General features: G+C 41.8%; 1 protein-coding gene across 5 annotated transcripts in view; it reads left to right on the top strand.

Moving 5' to 3' along the window:
* The window catches only part of ranbp2 (RAN binding protein 2), a 213,404-nt gene that overhangs the window by 159,379 nt on the left and 28,821 nt on the right, over positions 1 to 25,204 (top strand). For 4 of the 5 annotated variants that reach the window (XM_059547032.1, XM_059547031.1, XM_059547030.1 and 1 more), the window contains exons 1-16: positions 5,871 to 6,059; positions 10,269 to 10,336; positions 10,431 to 10,542; positions 10,764 to 10,916; positions 10,983 to 11,207; positions 11,529 to 11,671; positions 11,877 to 12,072; positions 12,151 to 12,451; positions 12,527 to 12,708; positions 14,496 to 14,677; positions 14,746 to 14,869; positions 16,220 to 16,381; positions 16,462 to 16,599; positions 16,676 to 16,807; positions 23,635 to 23,823; positions 23,903 to 23,986. In XM_059547032.1, the coding sequence (XP_059403015.1) occupies positions 5,988 to 6,059; positions 10,269 to 10,336; positions 10,431 to 10,542; positions 10,764 to 10,916; positions 10,983 to 11,207; positions 11,529 to 11,671; positions 11,877 to 12,072; positions 12,151 to 12,451; positions 12,527 to 12,708; positions 14,496 to 14,677; positions 14,746 to 14,869; positions 16,220 to 16,381; positions 16,462 to 16,599; positions 16,676 to 16,807; positions 23,635 to 23,823; positions 23,903 to 23,986 (2,463 nt within the window). In that variant the 5' untranslated portion in view covers positions 5,871 to 5,987. Of the gene's footprint in view, positions 1 to 5,870; positions 6,060 to 10,268; positions 10,337 to 10,430; positions 10,543 to 10,763; positions 10,917 to 10,982; positions 11,208 to 11,528; positions 11,672 to 11,876; positions 12,073 to 12,150; positions 12,452 to 12,526; positions 12,709 to 14,495; positions 14,678 to 14,745; positions 14,870 to 16,219; positions 16,382 to 16,461; positions 16,600 to 16,675; positions 16,808 to 23,634; positions 23,824 to 23,902; positions 23,987 to 25,204 lie in introns of those variants that run through there. The other variant, XM_059547033.1, reaches the window with a different exon arrangement.

The raw sequence follows: 25,204 nt of genomic DNA, 5'->3' as shown, positions 1-25,204 counted from the left end.
CTTCATTTCAGAAAAAGGCTTTCTTCTCGGTCTATTTGAACCCATGGAATGGAAGATAAATTACAACCCGAATTCCGGAAAAGTTGGGACGTTTTTTACATTTTAATAAAATGAAAAGTAAAAGACTTTCAAATCACATGAGCCAATATTTTATTCACAATAGAACATAGATAACATAGCAAATGTTTAAACTGAGAAAGTGTACAATTTTATGCACAAAATGAGCTCATTTCAATTTTGATTTCTGCTACAGGTCTCAAAATAGTTGGGAGGGGCATGTTTACCATGGTGTAGCATCTCCTTTTCTTTTCAAAACAGTTTGAAGACGTCTGGGCATTGAGGCTATGAGTTGTTGGAGTTTTGCTGTTGGAATTTGGTCCCATTTTTGCCTTATATAGATTTCCAGCTGCTGAAGAGTTCGTGGTCGTCTTTGACGTATTTTTCGTTTAATGATGCGCCAAATGTTCTCTATAGGTGAAAGATCTGGACTGCAGGCAGGCCAGGTTAGCACCCGGACTCTTCTACGATGAAGCCATGCTGTTGTTATAGCTGCAGTATGTGGTTTTGCATTGTCCTGCTGAAATAAACAAGGCCTTCCCTGAAATAGACGTTGTTTGGAGGGAAGCATATGTTGCTCTAAAACCTTTATATACCTTTCAGCATTCACAGAGCCTTCCAAAACATGCAAGCTGCCCATACCGTATGCACTTATGCACCCCCATACCATCAGAGATGCTGGCTTTTGAACTGAACGCTGATAACATGCTGGAAGGTCTCCCTCCTCTTTAGCCCGGAGGACACGGCGTCCGTGATTTCCAAAAAGAATTTCAAATTTGGACTCGTCTGACCATAAAACACTATTCCACTTTGAAATAGTCCATTTTAAATGAGCCTTGGCCCACAGGACACGACGGCGCTTCTGGACCATTTTCTGGTCCTTTTTGCATGATAGAGCTTTAGTTGGCATCTGCTGATGGCACGGCGGATTGTGTTTACCGACAGTGGTTTCTGAAAGTATTCCTGGGCCCATTTAGTAATGTCATTGACACAATCATGCCGATGAGTGATGCAGTGTCGTCTGAGAGCCCGAAGACCACGGGCATCCAATAAACGTCTCCGGCCTTGTCCCTAACACACAGAGATTTCTTCAGTTTCTCTGAATCTTTTGATGATGTTATGCACTGTAGATGATGAGATTTGCAAAGCCTTTGCAATTTGACATTGAGGAACATTGTTTTTAAAGTTTTCCACAATTTTTTTACGCAGTCTTTCACAGATTGGAGAGCCTCTGCCCATCTTTACTTCTGAGAGACTCTGCTTCTCTAAGACAAAGCTTTTATAGCTAATCATGTTACAGACCTGATATCAATTAACTTAATTAATCACTAGATGTTCTCCCAGCTGAATCTTTTCAAAACTGCTTGCTTTTTTAGCCATTTGTTGCCCCCGTGCCAACTTTTTTGAGACCTGTAGCAGGCATTAAATTTTAAATGAGCTAATTAAGTGGATAAAAGTGTAAAATTTCTCAGTTTAAACATTTGCTACGTTATCTATGTTCTATTGTGAATAAAATATTGGCTCATGTGATTTGAAATTCCTTTAGTTTTCATTTTATTAAAATTTAAAAAACGTCCCAACTTTTCCGGAATTCGGGTTGTAGTATAAATTTAGCAGAAGCACCCTTGTCTGTTTGACGTTTCATCTGAGCTATCCCAGTCTCACGTGAAAACTCCGGTCTTGCACATGCGATATCGCATTGTTTCCTTGTCACATCTCGCGTGTGTTTGGTTGTGAAACATAGTTTGCGTGCCAGACAGAGCTGTCGGCGATTCTTCCTATTGTAAAGTCATGCAGTGTGTAACCTTCTGTCGCCGATCCATCGTGCAGTGTGAACACAGCAGTGACTGAATACTGGCCAAGATAGTAATGCAGTGTGAAAAGAACAGTGACCCGACTACTTTGAAAATCGTGCAGTCTGAACTCCACTTTAGTTTTATTGGATCTTAGTGCTGCGTTTGACACAATTGACCACAATTGTGTATGGTATATGATCGCCATCAGTTTGTGGCAGTGAATGAAGATGTATCATATCAATCACAAGTGCAGTATGGAGTACCTCAAGGCTCAGTACTAGGGCCGCTACTATTCACGCTTTCTATGTTACCCTTGGGAGATATCATCAGGAAACATGGTGTTAGCTTTCACTGTTATGCTGATGATACTCAGCTCTATATTTCTTCGCGGCCCGGTGAAACAAACCAATTTGAAAAACTAATGGAATGCATAGTCGATATAAAAAACTGTATGACGAGTAATTTCTTACTGCTAAATTCTGAAAAAACAGAGGTGTTAATTATAGGACCTAAAAACTCTGCATGTAATAACCTAGAACACTGTCTAAGACTTGATGGCTGCTCTGTCAATTCTTCGTCATCAGTTAGTAACCTAGGTGTGCTATTTGATCGCAACCTTTCCTTAGAAAGCCACGTTTCTAGCATTTGTAAAACTGCATTTTTCCATCTCAAAAATATATCTAAATTACGGCCTATGCTCTCAATGTCACATGCAGAAATGTTAATCCATGCATTTATGACCTCAAGGTTAGATTATTGTAAAGCTTTATTGGGTGGTTGTTCTGCACGCTTAGTAAACAAACTACAGCTAGTCCAAAATGCAGCAGCAAGAGTTCTTACTAGAACCAGGAAGTATGACCATATTAGCCCGGTCCTGTCAACACTTCACTGGCTCCCTATCAAACATCGTATAGATTTAAAAATATTGCTTATTACTTATAAAGCCCTGAATGGTTTAGCACCTCAGTATTTGAATGAACTCCTTTTACATTATAATCCTCTACGTCCGCTACGTTCTCAAAACTCAGGCAATTAGATAATACCTAGAATATCAAAATCAACTTCAGGCGGCAGATCCTTTTCCAATTTGGCACCTAAACTCTGGAATAACCTACCTAACATTGTTCGGGAGGCAGACATACTCTTGCAGTTTAAATCTAGATTAAAGACCCATCTCTTTAACCTGTATTACACATAACACACTAATATGCTTTTAATATCCAAATACGTTAAAGGATTTTTAGGCTGCATTAATTAGGTAAACCAGAACCGGAAACACTTCACATAACACCCTATGTACTTGCTACATCATTAGAAGAATGGCATCTACGCTAATATTAGTCTGTTTCTCTCTTATTCCGAGGTCACTGTAGCCACCAGATCCAGTCTGTGTCCAGATCAGAGGGTTTCGCCTGGTTTCTCCCAAGGTTTTTTTTTCCATTCTGTCACCGATGGAGTTTCGGTTCCTTGCCGCTGTCGCCTCTGGCTTGCTTAGTTGGGGTCACTTCATCTACAGCAATATCATTGACTTGATTGCAAATAAATGCACAGACACTATTTAACTGAACAGAGATGACATCACTGAATTCAATGATGAACCGCCTTTAACTACCATTTTGCATTATTGACACACTGTTTTCCTAATGAATGTTGTTCAGTTCCTTTGACGCAATGTATTTTGTTTAAAGCTCTATATAAAAAAAGGTGACTTGACTTGACTTGACTATGGATGTTGAAAGATCACATGTTAGTGTATATCAACTGTTGGAATTCGATTCGTTTTGATAAAGTTTTCCATGTTTAATACTGAAATGAATTTGCGATGTTCACCCGCTATTGAAGAATATTTAGGCCTTGTGATATTGGTTACTGAAGGTGAAGATGTTTGAATATGTTCTTATATCAGTTCCTCTGAATGTTTACTTGGGCAATGCATGTGGTTAATCTAAAATGGGTAAAACATTCAGAGAATGTCATATTTGAACATATTTGTTTTTGATACAGTTGAATCGAAGGGAATCCCAGAGTAACGTGACACAGCAATTGGCTGATGGACAGATCTTCATTGAAATGCTGTGTATTCACAAGAAAGACATTGAAACAGTGAACATTTGCATAAATAATCAATTTATTGTTACAGAATGCATATTTTGACATTTATGGTTGTTCTAATATGAGAATTTTTGGAAAATATATAACCCAGCAAGATGAGAGCTGAACACACGGGAACACTTAACTGTTAGCTGATGCAGAAGTCCTGTAACCGCTACAAATATTTAATTAAAATCGGTTGCAAATTTATCAGAAATATCATCAATAAGAAAGTTAAAGTCACTAACAATCACAATTCTAGTGAATTCTAGCTTTAGAATAGTAAAATCATCTAAGAAGGAGCTGTTTAGGCCAGGAGTACGATAAATTACAATACAATAAAAGGGATCTGTTCGACCAACTTGAATCACTTGCAATTCGGAAGAGAAATAAGACACAACATTTACCATCCAGCAGAAAAAAATGTTTTCTGAAGACGGCTGCAAGTCCTCCACCACGGACTTGAAAGTATAGGCAGACTGATAAATGGATAATCATTTGGGCAAATTACTTTAAGGGGAGCATTTTTCATATTTCTCTGCCAGGTTTCAGCCTCCTTGGTTTTAACAATATCATTCAGAACAAACGTTTTAGTAATTGAACGAGCATTTACCAGTGACATCCTGAGGCAAAGCGTGTGGAGTTGACGGGGACTTGATCCGCCGCATGCGAAGACTTGACTCACCGGCGGGAAAACACTCTCCACAAATGTACCAGGGAATATGGGATGAAGAGAAGAGGATCTGACATTGTCAGCCATAGCGAAGGAAAGCTCATTCCACAGATGGGCTGAATATACCGGGGCTGAGCTCAACTGAAGTGACCAACCCCGTTTTCAGATGAACCTCAGCTTTACCTGAATCCAGGCCCTTCTGCTCCGCTTCGTCCAGTGTCTTCGGGACCTTCGGTCAGAAGGACCAGCTGAGAGGACTGATGTGGACAATACATTCTGTGGAATATCAGCCCAGGGTGGTGGAATATTATGATCTACCATTGATGACCACATATTTAGAAGAGTTTGGCGATCACACACCTGAGCTGTTAGAATTCCAATCAAGAATTGTCTTCTTTTTAAAGAATTTCAAAAGCTGCGCTTGAACAGTTTTCACGAAAAATGATGGAAACTTGCTTCAGCATGTGGCAGCTTGTTACAGTAATAGATTTATAATAGCACCAAATTGTATGTATAATACCTTAATAAATAAATAAATAAATAACAATAGATGAATAATACCAAGACGAATATGTAATATCAAGGGTGGAATAATACGGAGTAGACAATAATGAAGAATAAATTAATAATAAATTACAAAAAAAATGATATGTCAAATTTTTATAATAGTATTTGTAATAATTATTAAACTAAGTAAGACGCAACTAATGACACAACACTAAGAAATGTGGACATGAATTCCAAATTGTGTTTAATTAAGAAGCTCCTTAAGTATAATATATACATGTACACACACACAGATAGTGGTTTGATTATGAGCAGGGTGATTATGTCCATTCATTCAGACCTGCTCTGGGTTTAACTAGAACAAACACAACATTAGTCTGTGGAAGTATAGACCTGTCTCTGAGAACAGCTTATAATCAAGTGATGATAAACTTACTCTTTGTAAATAAGTAATGATAGTGAAATTATAGTGAGATGCTTTAGCTCCATCACTAATCCTGACAGTCTGAGACATGTCAAAGTGCTCACTGTACATATTGTGCGCATAACACAATTGAGTTTATGATATAAGCTAAAATATAAGTTTAAACGTAATAAGACGAGTCAGGTATGTTTTCTTCTGTCCGGATGCGAGATTGTGGAGAGTTGAGGCGTCTAGTGTATGTTCGCTCCAGGCCAGCAGGCGGCGGAGGCGGGGGCGCGCACGTGACAAGCACCGTGAGCAGCAGCAGAAGAAGAAGAACAGAGCGGATGTTCCGCCATTTTGCGCGATCGTGCGGAATTCGCGCGTGCAGGAGCCGGTGATCCGCGCTTCAATGATCAACTTCTAAAGCAGAGTTTGAGAAGAGTTTGCTACAGCAGTCATGAGACGGAGTAAAGCAGATGTGGAGCGCTACATCTCTTCAGTCCAGAGCGCGTCTCCATCACAGAAAACGGTAAGAAGGGCGTCACGGGCCTAATGCTGTCAGAGTAACGGACACTACATTCAAACTGAGACAGGAACACTGACACTTTAGTGACCTGAGGGACACAAACGACACCGTCTGTAACTTTAGCTTGATCTGCACATCTGTGTTATTATTATCTGTCTGTATCAGTGCTGTGATGAAGTGTTAGGACTTGCCTGGTCGTGATCTGTGTTTATCTCGGAGAGCAGGGGCTTATAAACGACGGTGTAATGTATTTATTTTAATACATTTTAAGACATTTAAAATCAATTGATTTTAATCATTTGGGTTAAAAATAAATTTGTAACAAACTTACATAAACTTCAGATGACAACGTATTTTCCTCAAATAAATAAATATTTAATAAAAATATAATTTAGGAGAAAGTGAACACCGAACAACAGAGCACTCATGTCGTATTTACGAGTTAATGCACATGAACGCCATCACAAAGTCATGATTACGAGTATTACATTTTTAGATTAAATTATTGAGAAACATGACAGCGTCGATGGATGCAGTTGTTGATGGCAATATAAGTCAAGGTTTTCATGTGACATAGGCTTATGTTTTATTTATTTATTTTTCCTTTTCATTCAAAACAATTCCAAACATGCTTAATATATAAGGAAATATCACGATTCTCACATATGTGTAAGTAAACGCGTTTTTCACTAGTGATGCACCGAAATGAAAATTCTGGGCCCAAACCGAAAGTTTAGGATGCACTTCGCGGAAAACCGAAACTGAAGCAGAAAATGGCTTATTTTAAAAATGTTTTGCTTAATTTTTAATGGATCTGAAATGAAAAATCACAAACCATTAGAATAATCATCAAACTTTTATTAACACTTACAGTTACATAACAAAACCTAAAATATTTTTTAACATAAATAAATAATATTATTCTTCAAGTTTTCTTCCATTGAATAAAATAGTTTAACATTTGTTGGGAAATTTTTTTTCCCAATTATCTGAATAACTGCACACAAAAATCACAGAATGGCAGTGGGCCTCTATTCTGTTGCTGCATGTAAACAATTATTGACTTGCATTTTACATTTCTGTGCAAAACAACAGTGTGAAAACAGCAATAGAGCTTCATCCAAACTCAAACTGTAAACAACATTTAAGCCTATGTAGCCTTAGGAAACACAGTTGTGCAGTGCTACGCACATTTTAATGTAACTATACAAACAGAGAATTTGACTGCTGTTTATTTAAGGAAACGTGTCAGGTTTCTCTTTAAGAACAAAAGTTGCTCAGCTTTTTGACAAGACGGTTCCTCTTCTCATTAGGAACATGAGATGCTGCACTGAATAGTCTCTCACTGTCTGCTGGTGCTTGGGGCAGATGAATACCTGCGTGCAATCTGAGCAAGCAATGGAAAGCGGTCTTTGTTTGCAGAGGATTGTCACTTCTGGCAATGGGTTGTTCAGCTAGATACATCTCTATTTGTTGTGCGGCTACGCTTGTTTCAACTCCGCTACGAATTGGGGTGCTTTCCTGTAATAATTTCGTCACACATCTCAGAAAGTGAGGGAGTGTACGCCTCCTCACTTGTACGTGACCGTTTTCTCGGGCACCGTTTGCGGTGCACTCCCCGTCGAGTCTCTTCCTTCACCAGATGTTTCAATCTCCATCAGCTGTTTTTGTCATTTCACGCACCTGCTGCTTTTTCTCTTTGTCGAAGTCATGTTCTTTAAAGCGCGGGTCTAGTATAGTTGCGATACAGTAGAGAGGGTTGGACTCGGTGTCTCGAAAGCGCTTGTTAACAGCCTCCAAAAGAGTCTTTTTAGCTGTTTTTACACCATGATCTGTTTCCACCTCTTTTCCCAGCAGACGCTTCAGGAATAACCTCTGCAGCCGAGGCTTATTTCCTTGGTGAGACACTGTTTTCCATTAGCATCCACTGGTGTGCACTCAGAGTAGCGGGCAGATCGTAATCTGTCATATAGGCAGCTATGACCGCTTCTGCTCAAGTTACTTTGCTACATGTAGTACGTACTATTCCAGCGAGTAGCTACATCTTGCTGGAGACGTTTGGGTGGCATCCCAAAGTGTATTTGCAAATCTTGCAGTCGGGAATAAGCAAGCGGAGAATGTTTAAAGTGTCCCACAATCTTTCTCCCGATTGCTGTTATTTCAGAAATGCTGCGCTGACTCGGCAATCCTTCATTCACAGTGTGTGCCATGCATGGTATGCTGTTCAGTCCCCTGTCCTCCATAGCCTTTAACATGTTCCCTGCCTTAGAGTTTGTCTGTCTGTCTGTGGACATGAGCTCATGAACGTGTTTTGCAACTCGGTCATACATTGCTGGTAGACTTGTTTCTGCAAAATAGCGTCTGCTTGGCAGTGTATAACGTGGCTCAATATGTTGTATGAGCCTTCGAAAGCCAATGTCCTCCACCACAGAAAACGGCTGGTCATCTAAGGCAATGAATTCCATCAAATTTCTCCTCACTGTTTTCAGGTGGTGTATCAAACCTGTTGTCGAAAAGTTCTTTGGCACCGTACTAGAGCTGTAATCGGGCCTTAAAAGTTAGGCCCGACAGGTTTCGGCCCGAGCCTGTCAAGTACATTTTGATTGACAGCTGTTTAAAAGCCCAAACCCGTTTACAGCCAGACGTTATTTAAATGTGCGCACACACACACCTCTTTTGCCTTTGTCAAGAATGAGTCATTTATACATGTTTTAACATAACGTAGACTAGACCACTTGGAAGTTGGAATAAGACTCAATTTAATTATCATTTGAAAAACCTTTAATCACAGCGATTAGGCTAATCCTACATGTTTTTGTGGAGGAAAATGATTGAATCCACTGTATATGGCTTCAGCGCGTTCCTGCGCTCACTGATGCTGCGTCATTATTCACTCATTATTCTTATTATAAACATGGTCCAAACTTTTCCACACCTCAGACTTTGCTTTAGTTGCTGGTGCAACCAAAACGTAATTGCCAGAGGCAAGCCTCCGTTACACCTATTCAGCAAACATTTTCGCATCTTTCTCGCGCTAATCGAAACGCATCACATGACCACTCGTTACCTCGCAAACCGGAGCGCAAGCCCGAGCCCGCGTAAGATGATCTAAATTAAGCCGAACCCGTCGGGTCCCATCGGGCAAAAGATCTTAAGCTCTACACCGTACCCCCTCTTGAGACTTTTGCAGAACAAACGTTACATATTGCAAGTTTGTTGTGCTCATCTGAAACTTTAAAATACTTCCATACCGCTGACATGCTTAATCTTTGCAGACGTGTGCAAACAGCTCGACCGTGAGTGAAACCCAAGCGCTAGCGCACGGATGGGAGGGGCAAGGTTGACATTCATTTTCGGTTGACATTTTCGGCTGGATTTTTTATTTCGGCCCGAAACCTGATAATGCCATTTTCGGCACCCCTATTTTTCACCTTTATAGATTGTTTTTTGATCAATATATGGTGATGGGCAAAGTAGTGTAATCTATTAATTACTCAGAAAAACTCGACTTTTTACTTAAGTGCCATATCATGCCATTAAATATTTTTAATATGACTGAATTTGCATTTAATGTCGATTTTAATAACAATATTGTAAGTTACTTATTTTAACACTTTCATTTTACAGAGAGTAAAGAACATTTACATTATCAAAGAAAATTTTCATTCAGTCTAGCCAGAGTTCTCAAAAACTCCCATTAAAATCACTGAAGCACTTTACATTATGATTGGCCGTTGCATTCATAAGCGCAGCAGAATCGTTTCTGATTGGTTATCATGAAGCGTTGTACGAACGCTTCTGTCTCTGGCTCAGCGCCAGCCAACGAACACAGATCTGGATTTAGCAGCTGATGCTGTGCACTGAACGATCTAATCACACCGCTGTGATTGCATCAAATATATAAAAAATATTATTCATTTTTTTTATTCGTTTGGAAGCTGCATTTATAATCCACTTGGCTCAGAAATCTTCTTGCTGAAGAAGCTCATTCTCTCAGCTCTGTAGCCCAACCAATGATACACCACACTGTTTTCATACGCATTAATATTGTTGTATTGAATTCCAAAGGAAAGGATTCACCAGTATTTGTATGTGTAAGTGTATTGTATTTCTCAAACAACTCCCGAATGGCTGGACTCCAGCCTCAGATTGATCTGGTGTGATGTAGCTGCTGTGGTCCTTCGGTCTGACCCTCAGTTTGTGTTTCTGCAGAGGCCACTCAAGGGATTTCTGTTTGCTAAGCTATACTTTGAGGCTAAGGAGTATGAGCTGGCTAAAAGGTAGGCTGGTTTCTGTGCTCTTCTTCTCTGTCTGATGTCTGTTTCCTCTCGGATGAGCTGATGTTTCTCTCTCTCACACACACTTCAATGGCAGACATGTCTCAGAGTATCTGACCGTCCAGCCCAAGGATCCTAAAGCACACAAGTTCCTCGGGCAGCTGTTTGAGCGTGACGGAGAAACAGACAAAGCTGTGGGATGTTACAAGGTTAGACTCTCACATGTTCTCCTATTGCATGCTCTTCAACACACTCTTGAGCTTTTGAGTTTAATATGATCATGCATAAATCATAGGGCTGTTTCGGTCACTTCCTCTGTTTTCAGTGTTGTTGTACCCTGTTGTCAAATGTATCATTCACCTTCCAGTGCAGTGTTGAAGTCTGAGTGAGATGTGTGTACTTTATGTAATGATGTTTGTTTGACTCTCAGCGCTCGGTGGATCTGAATCTAGCTCAGCACGATCTGGTTCTGAAGGTGGCTGAGCTACTGTGCAGTAAACCCCAGCACGACAGTCGAGCCGAGTTCTGGGTGGAGAAAGCGGCCAGGCTTCTGCCAGGACACCCGGCCGTCTTCAATCTGAGGGTGAGTGTGAGCTAAAGAACTGCACACATCTGCTGTGCATTGTCTCACATGTACTCTCTGCCACAGGAGAAGCTTCTGAGTGCTCAGAGTGGCTCTAACCAGCTGTACGAGCTGCTGCAGGCGGAGCTGAAGCTGCGGCCCACCGACACCTATATCAACCAGAAGCTGGTGCAGCTCTACAGCGCAGAGGGCCGGCTCGAGGACGCCGTCAAACACTGCCTCGCCGTGGAGAAGACAGGCATCCTGAGACACTGTCTGGAGTGGTACCAGCTGTTGGTCAGCACCCTGCAGGTACAGCACCGTCGCTTTTACCTCCTTCATCTTTAAAGTAATACTTCACCCAAAACATATCATGGTGTTTGATATCTGTTCCTCCTTTCAAACTCCATTAAAGCACAGTGTTGGGGCTTCAAAAAGTTTGTGGAGACATCTAACCATAAACCATGTGGTTTAGTCTTTTTTCTGTAAATGCTCTTGGAGTGAGAATGTCGTTTTGTTTTTTCATGTTTGTTCATCATGAACGGTTTCAGTGACTCATGGGAGGTAATGTTCCTGATAATCTGACTCTTCTGATCTGTGTAATCCGTAGCGCTTCTCTCTGCTGTATTTCAGGAGCACCTCTGTCAGCCGAGTGTGTCGTCGAACGAACAGGCGTCACGCAAGTTTCACAAAGAGCTGCTGCTGGCTCAATGCAGCCGAGTGAGACTGACACTGACACTGAAGGACTGTGAGGAGAGCACCGCTGCCGTCTGGAGGTACACACACACACACACACATCACTGACCGCTAGCACGGCACAATTACACTTACTCTACGTGGAAATGAATGGCATGTTGAAACTAGTTTGGGAGGACTGAAGTCATTGACTGGAACAATGATATTAATATCATGAAGGCGTCACTGGATGTCATGTTAATGTTGGTGTCGCTCACGGTTGTCGTTGTCTTTGTTGCGGTGCAGTTTTGACTGTGCCATGCAGGATCTGAAGAACACGGCCACAAACAGGACGGATGAGCTGGCGGAGGTGTTCACGGAGATGAGGGCGCACCTGTACCTGTACGCCGGGACACTGCTGCTGAAGAGAGCCCAGGACGGGGCGCAGCAGTGGAGGACCGTGCTGGATCTGGCTGCTCTCTGTTATCTCATATCTTATCAGGTACGCTGCTTCCTCTTCCTCATGACCTCGTGCCCTGAGATCCTCCTCCTTACAGGCTTTCATCCTCTTCTCCCTCAGGCTCCCAGACCCAAAGCCAGGAGCCTGAAGAGTGAGCAGGTGTCCCATGAGCCTCTGGAGCTGCTGGCCTGTGATCGTCAGAGTCAGGCGGGTCACATGCTGCTGAACCTGAGCCAGGACGTGGAGCAGCTGCTGAAGGATGTGGTGGAGTCGTTCGGGAACCGGAGTGGCCCGGGTCATCTGTTTGATCAGCTGTTCGGTGCACAGACACAGGAGCAGCTCTCCTTCATCTGTAATGATGACATCCATGTACTCAGTGTACACGCGCCCAAAGCCGCTGATCTGGCCAAGTGGGACAGTGGTGAGTGTCAGACCGGAGCGTGAGTGAGTGTGTTGGGTCTGCAGCAGATTCTGATGCAGTGTGTGTGTGTCACAGGAGCGGTGATGCTGCACGCGGGTGATCTGCAGCAGCTGGTGTGGCTCGGCCTGCAGTGGGGGCTAATGGGTCAAAGCGTGAGTCTGCAGGACTGGCTCAAGCAGCTCTTCCCTCGCCTCACGCTCGAGACCTCAAAACTGGACACCAACGCACCGGAATCCATCTGCCTGCTGGACCTGGAGGTGCGTTCATTGCTTTAGTGTCTTCCACAGAGGAAGTTGTTGGAAATGCATGTTTTGACTCTCAAAGTGCCGGTAGCCATCGATGTAGCATTTCATGAATCACCAAGGAGTTTCAGATAAAAATCTTTTTTACTGTTCTACTGAAGAAAACCATCACCTGCATCTTGGATGGGCTGAGGAATTAACAGCAAGCTTTCTTTTTTTTTCACACGCATTTCGTCAGTAAAGCTGGTTCCCTGATTCACCTGCTTTCAAATGGAGTGGCATATAATAAACAGAACCGTGACCAATATCACGTTCATTATCGCAGATGAATCGCCTTGCACTGCGTTTCCATTGCTCATGTTTTATGTCCACTGCTTACACAAATGTATCAAATACAGTCTTTATAAGCTTTCTATTGATACAGCGATCCGTCGTCGATGCTTGGGGCTTAGATCTTTATAATGATACATAGTTATTTGTTTAATTTATAATTTTATTTTAATTTATAGTTTGTCAAGATTAAATTTGTTCCATTTCATTTAATCTATTCATAAACACTGACACGTGCAAACACGGAGAGTTCAGTGTGCAGGTTAAAAACATGAATAGATATACTTCGATAAATCAAGCAGATCACATTTTGCAAATGTCACGTTACATGATTTTACTGATTTACACAGGAAATTTAGCTTTTATGGGGGAACATAAGTGCAGCGCTGCAAAAGGGGTCATAATAATCATTTTATCTCGATGATTGCATTTTCATAATTGTTGGAGGTCAAAATCAAAATCGAAACATTTTTTTGGTTAATTGCACAGCCGTAGTTGGCATGACATCTACATTTTAGGGTTGGGGGACATTATAGAAGTATCAATAGCTAATATTAGTACAATAACTAAAAATATTGACAATGATTAAACTGTCAGTAATAAAAAAGGAGAAATACAATGGAATAAAAAGAGAATCAGAAAGACAAGACTGATTTACTTGACTGATTTAATATGAAGTGCACAGTCGGTAGCAGGAATATTAGCCTGCTGTCACTGTAAGTATCGCACAGATTTAATTTACTGTTACACACGTGTTGTCATTGTCATTCTCAACTCTTTATGTTGATTCATTACATAACCGACGAGGGTTTATGAATGATCCCGAAACCCCACATTTTGACTATTTTGCGTATTTGACTGGAGTTTAGGCACGCACTTTGAGCTAACGATTGTCTTGACATGTCCATGTTCTGTCTCTGAGTGCATGGACAGAAACTCTCCCTAGGAACTGCACAAGTTCTCTTGCGCTTCTCAAAACATAAATCTAATACATCTGAATGAATCAAGCACATCCCATTTTGCCAGTCATGTTACATCATTTTACTGATTTGCACGTGAAATTGGGCTTTTATGGAGGAGCGAAAGAGCGAAAGAATTGTATTTTCTTAATAGTCGGAGGTTGAAATTGAAACCGTATTTAGAGTAATTGCACAGACCTACTGTATACGGTACAGATTTTTTCAAAGCAGCTTCATAGAGAAGCAGGAAAGTAATGTGCTGCAAGTGTAATCAAACAGGACACTTTGAAATTCTGCTGTGAAGACAGTGTCGTCTTTCAGCTTAATGTAATTAGTTTATTCTCCTTTGAGAGTGTCAGTGCAGTTAAGTTGATAATATTACTGATATTAAGTGTCATTTAAAGCCCAGCTGAGCGAGTGAGAGCAGGTGAAGTCTCTACATCTGACTGCATGAGGACACAGAGGACACAGGTCTAGGCTGTGATGTGGATCTCTGTCATGTGTTTGTTGCAGGTGTTCGTGAGCGGCGTGGTGTTCTGCAGTCAGACACAGCTGCAGGAGCGGGTGAAGATGACGTCCTGCTCTCAGCCGCTCGAGCCTCGCTGTCTGCCGCTGCACATCATGAAGCTGCTGTCGTCTGACAGACAGAGAGAGTGGTGGGACGCCGTCTACAGCCTGATCCACAAGAGAGCGCAGTGAGTGACTCCTCCAGCTGTGTGTGTGTGAGACGTCATGTGTTCTGACTGCAGTGTGTGTCTCTCAGGCCCGGGACGTCTGCTAAACTGCGTCTGGTTGTGCAGCACGGTCTGGGTACGCTGCGTGCCGGAGAGAAACACGGCCTTCAGCCGGCTCTGCTCATACACTGGGCTAAACACCTGACTGACGCGGTACGTCCTCACCTGACGCATACACTTCATTTCTGACACCCATCACAGCTTCAGCTCATGCAGTCTGCTGGCACAATCAGATGGACACTTTCCCATTGCTTTCACACGTTTTTCTCACATGATTCATAGTTTTACTAGCAGTCCCTGCTACAGTTTCCCTTTCTTTAAAAAGTCTTTATTTGCCCTCCACAAATTAAGTTTACATGCACTCCTTTATCATTAGTTTTGTCTTGTTTTCCAATACAAATATTTAAGCATCCTTAAATCAAGAAACACTTACTGCAGATGTAAAATGAAGAATTGAGACATTGAACAGAACGAAGTGAGTTGATTAAATGAAGAACTAGGGCTGCACGGTAAATCACGTGATAGTCATGTTCATCTTGTCAGTAAAGCTGGTTCTGTGATTGGCAGTAAATCTCCATCACATGCTTTCAGATAGAGACGTTTTATTACACAGAGCTGTACTTTGGTGACCAATTATGCAATATCATGTTCATAATCAATCAATCAATAGCATGTGATTTACCATGAAGCCCTAACGAGAACTCACAAATTTTCCTGAAATCAAGACTTCTCTTGTGTAAGTTTTTGACTCTTCTTAAGCCAAGTAACATATTTTTTTAGATATTTAAGAAAACATGCTGTTTTTACTTAGCTGTTTCTCTGAAAAACATTGCTATAGCCAGTAGTTCTACTCTGAAATGTGCGTTTCGGGATTCCAGGTCAAGATTGCAATAACCGTTTCAACAGCTACTGTATTTTCCGGACTATAAGTCGCACCTTTTTCATAGTTTGGCTGGTCCTATGACTTATAGTCAGGTGTGACTTATTTATCAAAATTAATTTGACATGAACCAATAGAAAACATTACCGTCTCCAGCCGCGAGAGGGCGCTCTATGCTGCTCCTGTAGTCTACACTGGAGACGGTAATGCTTTCTCTTGGTTCTAAATAAATGCGACTTATAGTCCAGTGCGACTTATATAAGTTTTTTTCCTCGTCATGGCGTATTTTTGGACTGATGCGACTTATACTCAGGTGCGACTTATAGTCTGAAAAATACGGTAGCTGCAATATTCCATACTTCACAATGATCTATGAGCAGAGTAACATTAAAACACAGTAAGTCAACTCATCAGATTACAATGCAAGGCTCATGTGTCCTCAGTCTGGCAAACCCACATGAGAGTCAATCTGAGGAGGAGGAAGCGTGAGAAACTGCGCTCTCCAATATTTTGAATTTGGACTGCAATACCCATTTCAGCCACTAGCTGTCGATCTTACATTCTGCACCTTTAATGTTATTTCCTTAGGCCAGCAGTAAGTGTGTGTGTTGTGTGTGTGTCAGGCCGAGCGGGGGAACTCTTTCTACGATCAGAAGGAGTATGCTGGACGCAGTGTGCACTACTGGAAGGTTGTGCTCCCCCTGCTGGAGAAGGTGCGACACAAACGCAGCATCCCTGAACCCCTGCAGCCCATGTTCATGCACTTCCAGAGCAAAGACATACAGGTATCTCCGCTACTTCAGTGCTTTAGCTGCTCTCTTTGTTTTCTGTGATACGTCGTCTCTAATGGTCTTTTGGACGTTAGCCTTCTCAGGTGCGAGTCTATGAGGAAGATGCCATCATAAGCTTCGCCACACTCCTTGACATCGAGGGCAACACTGAGGAGGCAATCTCAAAGCTGGAGCAGCTCAACAGCCTCTCGTCTAACTGGCATCTGGCGAAGGTAAGAGCTTCAACTCCGTCTGAAAGAGCTAGCTCTGTGTCTGACAACCTTTGACATGACTCGTGTTGATCACCAGATCTATCAGAGGCTGTCAGAGGAGGCAGGAAACGGGCTTGAGGAGACTCAGGGCAGGTGCACCGACTTCCTCCTGAAGTTCAGGAAGTACTTGACCCAGATTTATCAGGCCAATGCCGAGGATTTGGAGAAGGTATGTGTCAGAGTCAGTAGGGTTCAAAAGATAATTTTCATAAGCCATGTATTCCTCCTGTTCACTCCTATTCTAGAATTCCAGATTATGCTTAAGTTACAGGTTTGAATCATTGTGATGACTCCTTCACTGAATCCATCAGAGCAGATGTGTCCATCTGAGTGTAAAGAACTTGCTGTTGAATGGTTTTAGCTGCACTTGAACATGCAGAAAACTATAATTTGGTCATTAATCACTTACCCCCATGTTGTTCCAAACCCGTAAAAGCTTCTCTCATCTTCAGAACCCAATTTAAGATATTTTGGATGAAAATTGGGAGGCTTATGATGGTCTCATAGACTTCCAAGTAAATAACAGTGTCAAGGTCCAGAATACAGGGTTTCCAAGGGGTCTTAAAAAATCTTAAATTTAGTTGTGCAATTCAAGACTTTTTAAAGGCCTTAAATTTGATACAAGAAAGTCTTATGATTTCCAGAGGTCTTACATTTGGGGACAGAAAGACCAGTTTTTCAATATGGCTGAATGTGACAATTAAACTTCAAAAGGCTAACGTTCTGATTTCATTGAATAAACTAGCGCTGCACGTTCGAAGTCCAGTGCTGTGCTGCTTTGTGTTCGGCCATTACTGGGGAAGCGGTTATACAGATCTACCAAACGCTCCACCTGCTGACAGACAATGAATGAGCATTTCAATACAACTGTTGTTTTGAGTTCAGACCCATGTGTTTCCCCTGCAAACATGCAGAGCTTTAAGTGTTAACCAGTGGATCTATAAGAGCACCATGCATTATCAAAATCTAAATAGTAAAATGGTGTGCAATTTGTATGGTCTGCGATAATGTCCTAATTGTAGTTTTAATGATGTGTCATTTGATATTATGAGCATATCAAGTCTAGCAGGTTAGGCTAGTGTGCGTTCGCACATTTAGAGTGTGTTCTTTCACTGCATGCATTAATCGAGCTCAAGTTCAGACCAGGCAAGCAAAGCAAGTGTGAAAGAACTAGCGGTGTGCACGGATAGTCCAACATGCGAATATTCGTTCTGCTCTAATTATTCGATAAATAAAAATATTCGAATTTCACACAAAAAAAGTTCACAATAAAACCTAATTTGGTCACTTTCTGTGATTGTCCACGGCATATTTGAAGATGTATGCAAGCAAAAAATAATGATTGAATAAGGGGCTGTTCACATATCGCGCCTAATAACGCGTGGAAAACGCTAGGCGCGCCGCTTTCTCCTTCTGCCGTTGCTAAGCAACCATGACCTGCTCTCTCCATGAAGACGCGGACATTTCAGCAAAGGATAAATGGATTTGCAGCACAAAATATCGCTTTCAGTAGCTCCGCTACTAAATTTATTTCAAAATGGCAATTCATATACAGCTATGATCAGCTGTTCCTTTCATCTTGGCTGAGCTTTCAACGTTGTTACGGGAAAGGATGGAGCTGATTGGTTAGTTCTTGTCACATGACCCGCGGTGCGCTTGCAGCATTCTGAAAAGTTGAGATGTTTTTAACTCGATGCGGAGCGGACGCGCCTGGAAAAAACGAGCGCATCGCACCGCGTCGCTTCGCTTCCATTATGGGGGGGTTTGGGTGATATTCTTTCTCTGTACGTGAAAAATTACAGATCTTTTAATTTCTTTCTAAGTGGGCATACTCCGTAGGGGATCAAATAAATGTTTTCCCCACTGTATAGATTTGAAGATGTGAAATGTTAATTCCAGTCATTTATTATACAGCAAATAAAACAGCTTGTGAATAGTAATGTTATGTGCCTCAGAAAATAGGTTAATGCTGTTTTGAATTAAAAACATGTGAAGAATGAAAGGTTGAACGTCACAGATGTGTTTTGTGGAGTAGTAGACTAGCTTAGGTGGTGAAGTTTTTATATTAATGTGATTCAAGCAATATACTGCCTTGACTTTATTCTTTAAATACAATGAATTTAGTATTGTATTGCTATGACTTTATTCTCTACAATATGGCTACCATATTATTCTCGTAATTTAGATTTTCTCAAAATATTATGACTTTAATCTCATAAACCTCACTAAACTCTTTTGTAGATCTGGTCTGTGTGTAACTGCGAATGATGTTCCTCGTGCCACCTGGGGATACTGTGTGAAGCACACCAATGATTTAATAAATCTGAAAGAGCTCCAGCTGATCATGCTCGACTAGTTGTGTGCTGCCACTAGAACAAATGTGCATTCTTAATGGCCACTGTTAACTTCATGTGCGAGGGAATGTATTATCGCGAGAGTCTACGTGACCGGATGGGAAGACTGTTTTTCCGGTGTGTAGGTTTGGCGGGGTTTGTGAGGTGGGAGAAAAATAAAGAACCTTGTGCAGAACCACGTCGTGTCAGTGGCTATTTTCATGGTAGCAGAGGATGGTTTCCAACTATAGAGTACCAAGCCATGGTTTCCAAGCCAGACCATATGAGTGCTGGAAAAATGAAATTAGTATTTGGAAACTTGTTACGGATTTGGACAAGAAGATGCAGGCACTCGCGGTGGTGTTGGGGCTCGAGGGGCGAGCCAGAGAGACCGCTTTGGAAATACCCGCGAGCGATCTGAACGAAGACAATGGTATGGAAACCTTGCTAGCTAAGCTGGACTCCGTATTATTGAGAGAAGAAAAATACCGCGCTTATGAAGCGTACTCTCATTTCGACTCGATTTCCAAAGACAGCGCGATGTCCATGGCAGACTACATCATAGACTTTGAGCAGAGATACAACCGCATGAAGTACAACATGACCCTGCCTGACGCTGTGTTAGCGTTTAAACTACTGGACACGGCTTGTCTTGAAGAGAAGAGTAGGCAGCTAGTACTTACAGCGTGCACGGATTTAACATTCGCATCCATGAAGTCAGCGTTAAAACGGATTTTCGGAGGAAAAACCAGTGGAGCAAGCGGAGGCAGCGAGACTCAAGATGCGGCGTTTTTCACGGAGCAGAGGCCACCGGGTAAATTCAGACGGAACAACAGCCAGTCACAGAGCAGACAGTGGCAGCCACAGCAAGGTACAAACCCACTCGACAAATATGGTAAGCGAACAAAATGCGTAATTTGTCAGAGCACGTACCATTGGGCCAAAGACTGTCCTCATCGGAGAAATGAAGTTAGGCTAGCAGAAGATGAAAATGTCGAAGAGTGTAACATTACACTGTTTACAAAAGTTATGACGGACTCTGAGATCTTCCTAACTGAATCACTGGGATCAGCTATCATTGACACAGCATGCACACGTACTGTTTGTGGTGAAAAGTGGCTGGATAGTTACATGAAAGACCTGAGCCAAAGCCAAATAAACAAACTGATGCAAACAGAATCTTCAAGCTGCAGACCTTTCAGATTTGGTGATGGTCCGGTGGTACACTCCAACAGAAAGGTAAAGCTTCCCGCTAAAATCGGACCAACAAAATGTCACATTGAAACGGAAGTTGTTCCTGTTGATATTCCTTTACTGCTGAGCAAAATGGCTCTAAAGAGAGCAGGAACTGTTTTAGACATGGAGAATGACAAAGTTGTCATGTTCAAGCAACCAGTGCCTCTTGAGCTCACTAGTTCGGGACACTACTGTGTCGACATTAGAGATGGTAATACTGAAGTAGACACCAATGAAAGTGAAGTCCTTGTCATCACAGCAGAGATGTCTACAAAAGAGAAGCGTAAAGTTCTCCTGAAGCTTCACAAGCAGTTTGGCCATGCCTCTGCAGACCGGCTGTGATCATCCGTAACTGTGAGGTATGTCAAAGATATAGCAGGACCAAGCCCAGGCCTGCTGTTGGTTTGCCTTTAGCCTCAGAGTACAATGAGACGGTGGCAATGGATTTACATGAGCTGGAACCTGGCATATGGTACCTCCACATCATCGACCATTTCACACGCTTCAGCGCTGGAAACATTGTGAGAACAAAGAAAGCCTCTGAGATTGTCAACTCTTTCATTCACTCGTGGATAAGTGTTCATGGTGCCCCAAATAGGATATACACTGACAACGGTGGCGAGTTCAACAATGAGGAGATAAGAGAGATGGCAGAAAAATTCAACATTGAGATGAAGACTACAGCGGCATACAGTCCTTGGAGCAACGGGCTGCTGGAGAGACACAACATGACTCTGACTGAGATCCTCCTGAAAGTGAAAAGGGAAAACGGGTGTGGCTGGCAGATTGCTCTAGACTGGGCTCTAATGGCCAAAAACAGTATGATCAATGTGCATGGTTATAGTTCACACCAGCTGGTGTTTGGTCACAATCCTAATCTTCCCTCCGTTTTGGTTAATAAACTACCTGCTCTAGAAGGCACTTCTATGAGTACTAGAGTACAGCACCTAGCAGCATTGCATGCTTCCAGAAGAGCATTCACAGAGGTGGAATGCTCAGAAAGAATAAAAAGAGCTTTACGAAAGCAGCTCAGGCCTACAGATGAAAAGTATGAGACAGGAGACAGAGTGTACTTCAAACGAGCAGACAGTACAGAGTGGACAGGTCCTGCTGTAGTAATCGGTCAAGATGGCTCTGTAGTGTTTGTCAGACATGGTGGTATCCTTGTCAGAGTACACCAGTCCAGGCTGAATAAAGTTAATGCACAGGATGAGGATACACCTGTACTACCTGATATCCCTGAAAATAGTAAAGAAAAAGAAAATGTAATACACACTGATGTGTCAGAGAATTCAGATGATGAAATGACTGTTAATAGAGAAGTACAAATCCCTGAAAACACAGAAACAGATGATAGAGAAGATGTGAGACAAACTAATGAGACAGAGAGGGATGCTACTAATACAGTGGGTTCCACTGGAGTCAAACTGAGAACAGGTCAGACAGTGATATTTACAAACAGAGATGATGGTACTAAACACACTGCCAGAGTTTTAGGCAGAGCAGGGAAAGCAAAAGGGCAATATAGAAACTGGTACAATGTGCAGTATCTTGAACCAAATGGCAGCGAGGGTCAAAAGGAAGCTTTAGACATGTCACAAGTTGATCTTCTCACTGAATGTGAGAACACCGATGGTGATGTACTTATTACCAAAGACATCTCTTTTGATGCTGCTAAACAGCAAGAGATTGAAAACTGGCAAAATAATAATGTTTACGAAGAAGTCACAGACAAAGGTCAGAAATGTATCTCTACTAGATGGGTCTGTACGTTAAAGGAAACTTCTAGTGGTATTGTTCCCAAAGCCCGCCTTGTGGCGAGAGGTTTTGAAGAAGTCAATATGCATGAATTACAAAAAGATTCTCCCACATGTGCATCAGAGTCACTCAGGCTGCTGTTAGCTGTTATTTGTCAAAACAAATGGCAAGTGAATTCTATGGATATTAAGTCTGCTTTTTTGCAGGGAATGGAACTCTCAAGAGACATTTACATTCGTCCCCCACCAGAAGCGAGCGTGGACAATGTGTTGTGGAAACTAAAGAAATGTGTGTATGGACTTGCAGATGCTTCCCTCTGGATGATTTTTTTTGGGCAGGTTCAGAGCATTTTGTAACTAATGTCATCCCTGTACTTAAATCTGCATTTCACGTGGGTCGTGAAGAGCATGAGAGTTTTTCATATGTGGGGATGAACATTGCTACTGTGGGTGGTGTAGTGCAGGTGCATCAGCACAGTTATATTGAAAACCTACAACCAGTTCACTTACAGGCAACACGTGCTGTACAGAGAGAGGCCCCACTAAATGAGAAAGAAAGAGAACAACTCAGATCCAAAATAGGACAGGCTCTGTGGGTTGCTAAACAAACAAGACCAGATGTTATGTTTGACACATGTAGCCTAGCATCCAACATTAAGAATGCTACTGTTCAGTCCATACATGAAGTGAACAGAGTGATCCGTAAACTTAAGTCAGAGAAGGTAACACTTAAGTTTCAATACTTGGGCAACAGTGATGATTTGAGTTTGGTGGTATTCAGTGATGCTTCACTGGGCAATCTTCCAGATGGAGGTACACAGGGTGGGGCTCTAATTGCCCTCATGGAAAAAACAGGAAAGTTCTCTCCACTGTTTTGGCAATCTAAGAAAATCAGACGTGTGGTAAGAAGCACACTGGCAGGAGAAACCCTTGCTATGTCAGATGGTATTGACAATGCTATGTTCTTGGCTATGCTCTACTCTGAGCTCACTACTGGTAAAGCTGATCTTAATGCTCTTCCTCTTATCTGTGTTACTGATAACCATTCCCTGTTTGACGCTCTTAAGTCTACAAAACAGGTCACAGAGAAGAGACTAAGATTAGAAATAAGTGGTGTCAAAGAGCTCATACATGCTAACAAAATCAAAGAAGTGCGTTGGTCTAAAGCCAAGTCACAACTTGCAGACTGTTTGACGAAAAAAGGTGCTTCCTCTCTTATGCTTCTTAAAGCGCTGTATGAGGGTGTATGGAAACTGTAAAATCTGGTCCTTTGAGCATCTATCTGGGTACAGTTTTTTTTATTTAAATACGCAAACTCACTTAAATGTTACTGTGTTCTGAAAATCATTTTTTTGTGTGACAATGTTTTATGTCAAAATCACCCGTTCATTTTTTTTATTTAAAGAAGAGAGTGAGATTGTTAACTTCATGTGCGAGGGAATGTATTATCGCGAGAGTCTACGTGACCGGATGGGAAGACTGTTTTTCCGGTGTGTAGGTTTGGCGGGGTTTGTGAGGTGGGAGAAAAATAAAGAACCTTGTGCAGAACCACGTCGTGTCAGTGGCTATTTTCAGCCACATCTGTAATTGTACTTTGTATTGTAATCAGAAAGAGTTATAATAGTATTGTGACATAAATCTTTGGCGTGTCTGTATGTGTTTTTGTGAAGTTACCTGTATCGATGGAGGAGGTGATGGATTTGTTGAACGAGGTCAACCAGCAGCTTGTTGGTGTGGTGGATGAAGATCAGCTGGACTATCCTGTGACATCCAGTCCGGGTCAGCCCACTGAAGGACATATTAAATTCTCCACTCCTTCCTCATCCAAGAGTGTCACGTCACCAACCAAAAGATCTGTGGTATGTTTGGTTCTGCTGTTTCTGCTCAAATTCTGTGTGCTGTTTATTGTTGCTGATAGTCTCCATCTCCCTCCTGCAGTTCTCCCCCAAAACACCACCTCACTGGGTGGAGGACCAGAAGTCACTGCTGCAGATGTTATGCCAGCAGGTCGAGGCCTTGAAGGTCAGTCCAACATCAACAGACTGCAGAAGAATCAGTTCGTTCTTTGCTTTTGCTTTTCCACAGTGTGAATTTACATTCTGGCCATTATTTTAATGTGATTTTATCATGGAAGCTTATTTTTATTTATAACTTTTGAGATTTTAATTGAATGAGCTCATAGAGACAGTGTTTTTTTTTCAGCAGAGAATTATGAGAGCGCTGTACTAGAGCTGTAATCGGGCCTTAAAAGTTAAGCCCGACAGGTTTCGGCCCGAGCCTGTCAAGTACATTTTGATTGACAGCTGTTTAAAAGCCCAAACCCGTTTACAGCCAGACGTTATTTAAATGTGCGCACACACACACCTCTTTTGCCTTTGTCAAGAATGAGTCATTTATACATGTTTTAACATAATTTATTAATAACTACCGTAGACTAGACCACTTGGAAGTTGGAATAAACAAATAAAATAAGTCCTCTGTAACATCTCAGCACTCTAAATAGACATAGTCTCCTTTAGCCTATAAATAGTCTTTTTTTTTTAACAAATTAAATTAAGATAAATTTTAAATTAAGATTGGTATTTGGCAGTAACGAAATTAAGATTCGCTTCGCCACTAGCAGCTGACATTTAATAGAAGAATAATGCCAAGCATTAATAATAATGCATTAGCGTAAATACTCTGTCCACATTATGCATTTAAGACTCAATTTAATTATCATTTGAAAAACCTTTACTCACAGCGATTAGGCTAATCCTACATGTTTTTGTGGAGGAAAATGATTGAATCCACTGTATATGGCTTCAGCGCGTTCCTGCGCTCACTGATGCTGCGTCATTATTCACTCATTATTCTCATTATAAACATGAAAAAAGTGAAGTGTGGAAATGTTTTGACCATATTTCCACACATTGCTTTAGTTGCTGGTGCAACCAAAACGTAATTGCCAGAGGCAAGCCTCCGTTACACCTATTCAGCAAACATTTTCGCATCTTTCTCGCGCTAATCGAAACACATCACATGACCACTCGTTACCTCGCAAACCGGAGCGCAAGCCCGAGCCCGCGTAAGATGATCTAAATTAAGCCCAAACCCGACCGAACCTGTCGGGTCCCATCGGGTCCTGTCGGGTTCGGGCAAAGATCTTCAGCTCTACGCTGTAGTCTAGTTCAGAGCCAGACAGACTGAAGGATGTTTGCATGTCACTGGAGAGCATACACTAACACACACGAGCTTCAG

Source organism: Carassius carassius, unplaced genomic scaffold (genome assembly GCF_963082965.1).
Source record: "Carassius carassius unplaced genomic scaffold, fCarCar2.1 SCAFFOLD_58, whole genome shotgun sequence".
Lineage (NCBI taxonomy): Eukaryota > Metazoa > Chordata > Actinopteri > Cypriniformes > Cyprinidae > Carassius > Carassius carassius.
Note: the sequence above shows the minus strand (reverse complement) of the source record. Positions and strands in the feature narration are given on the sequence as shown.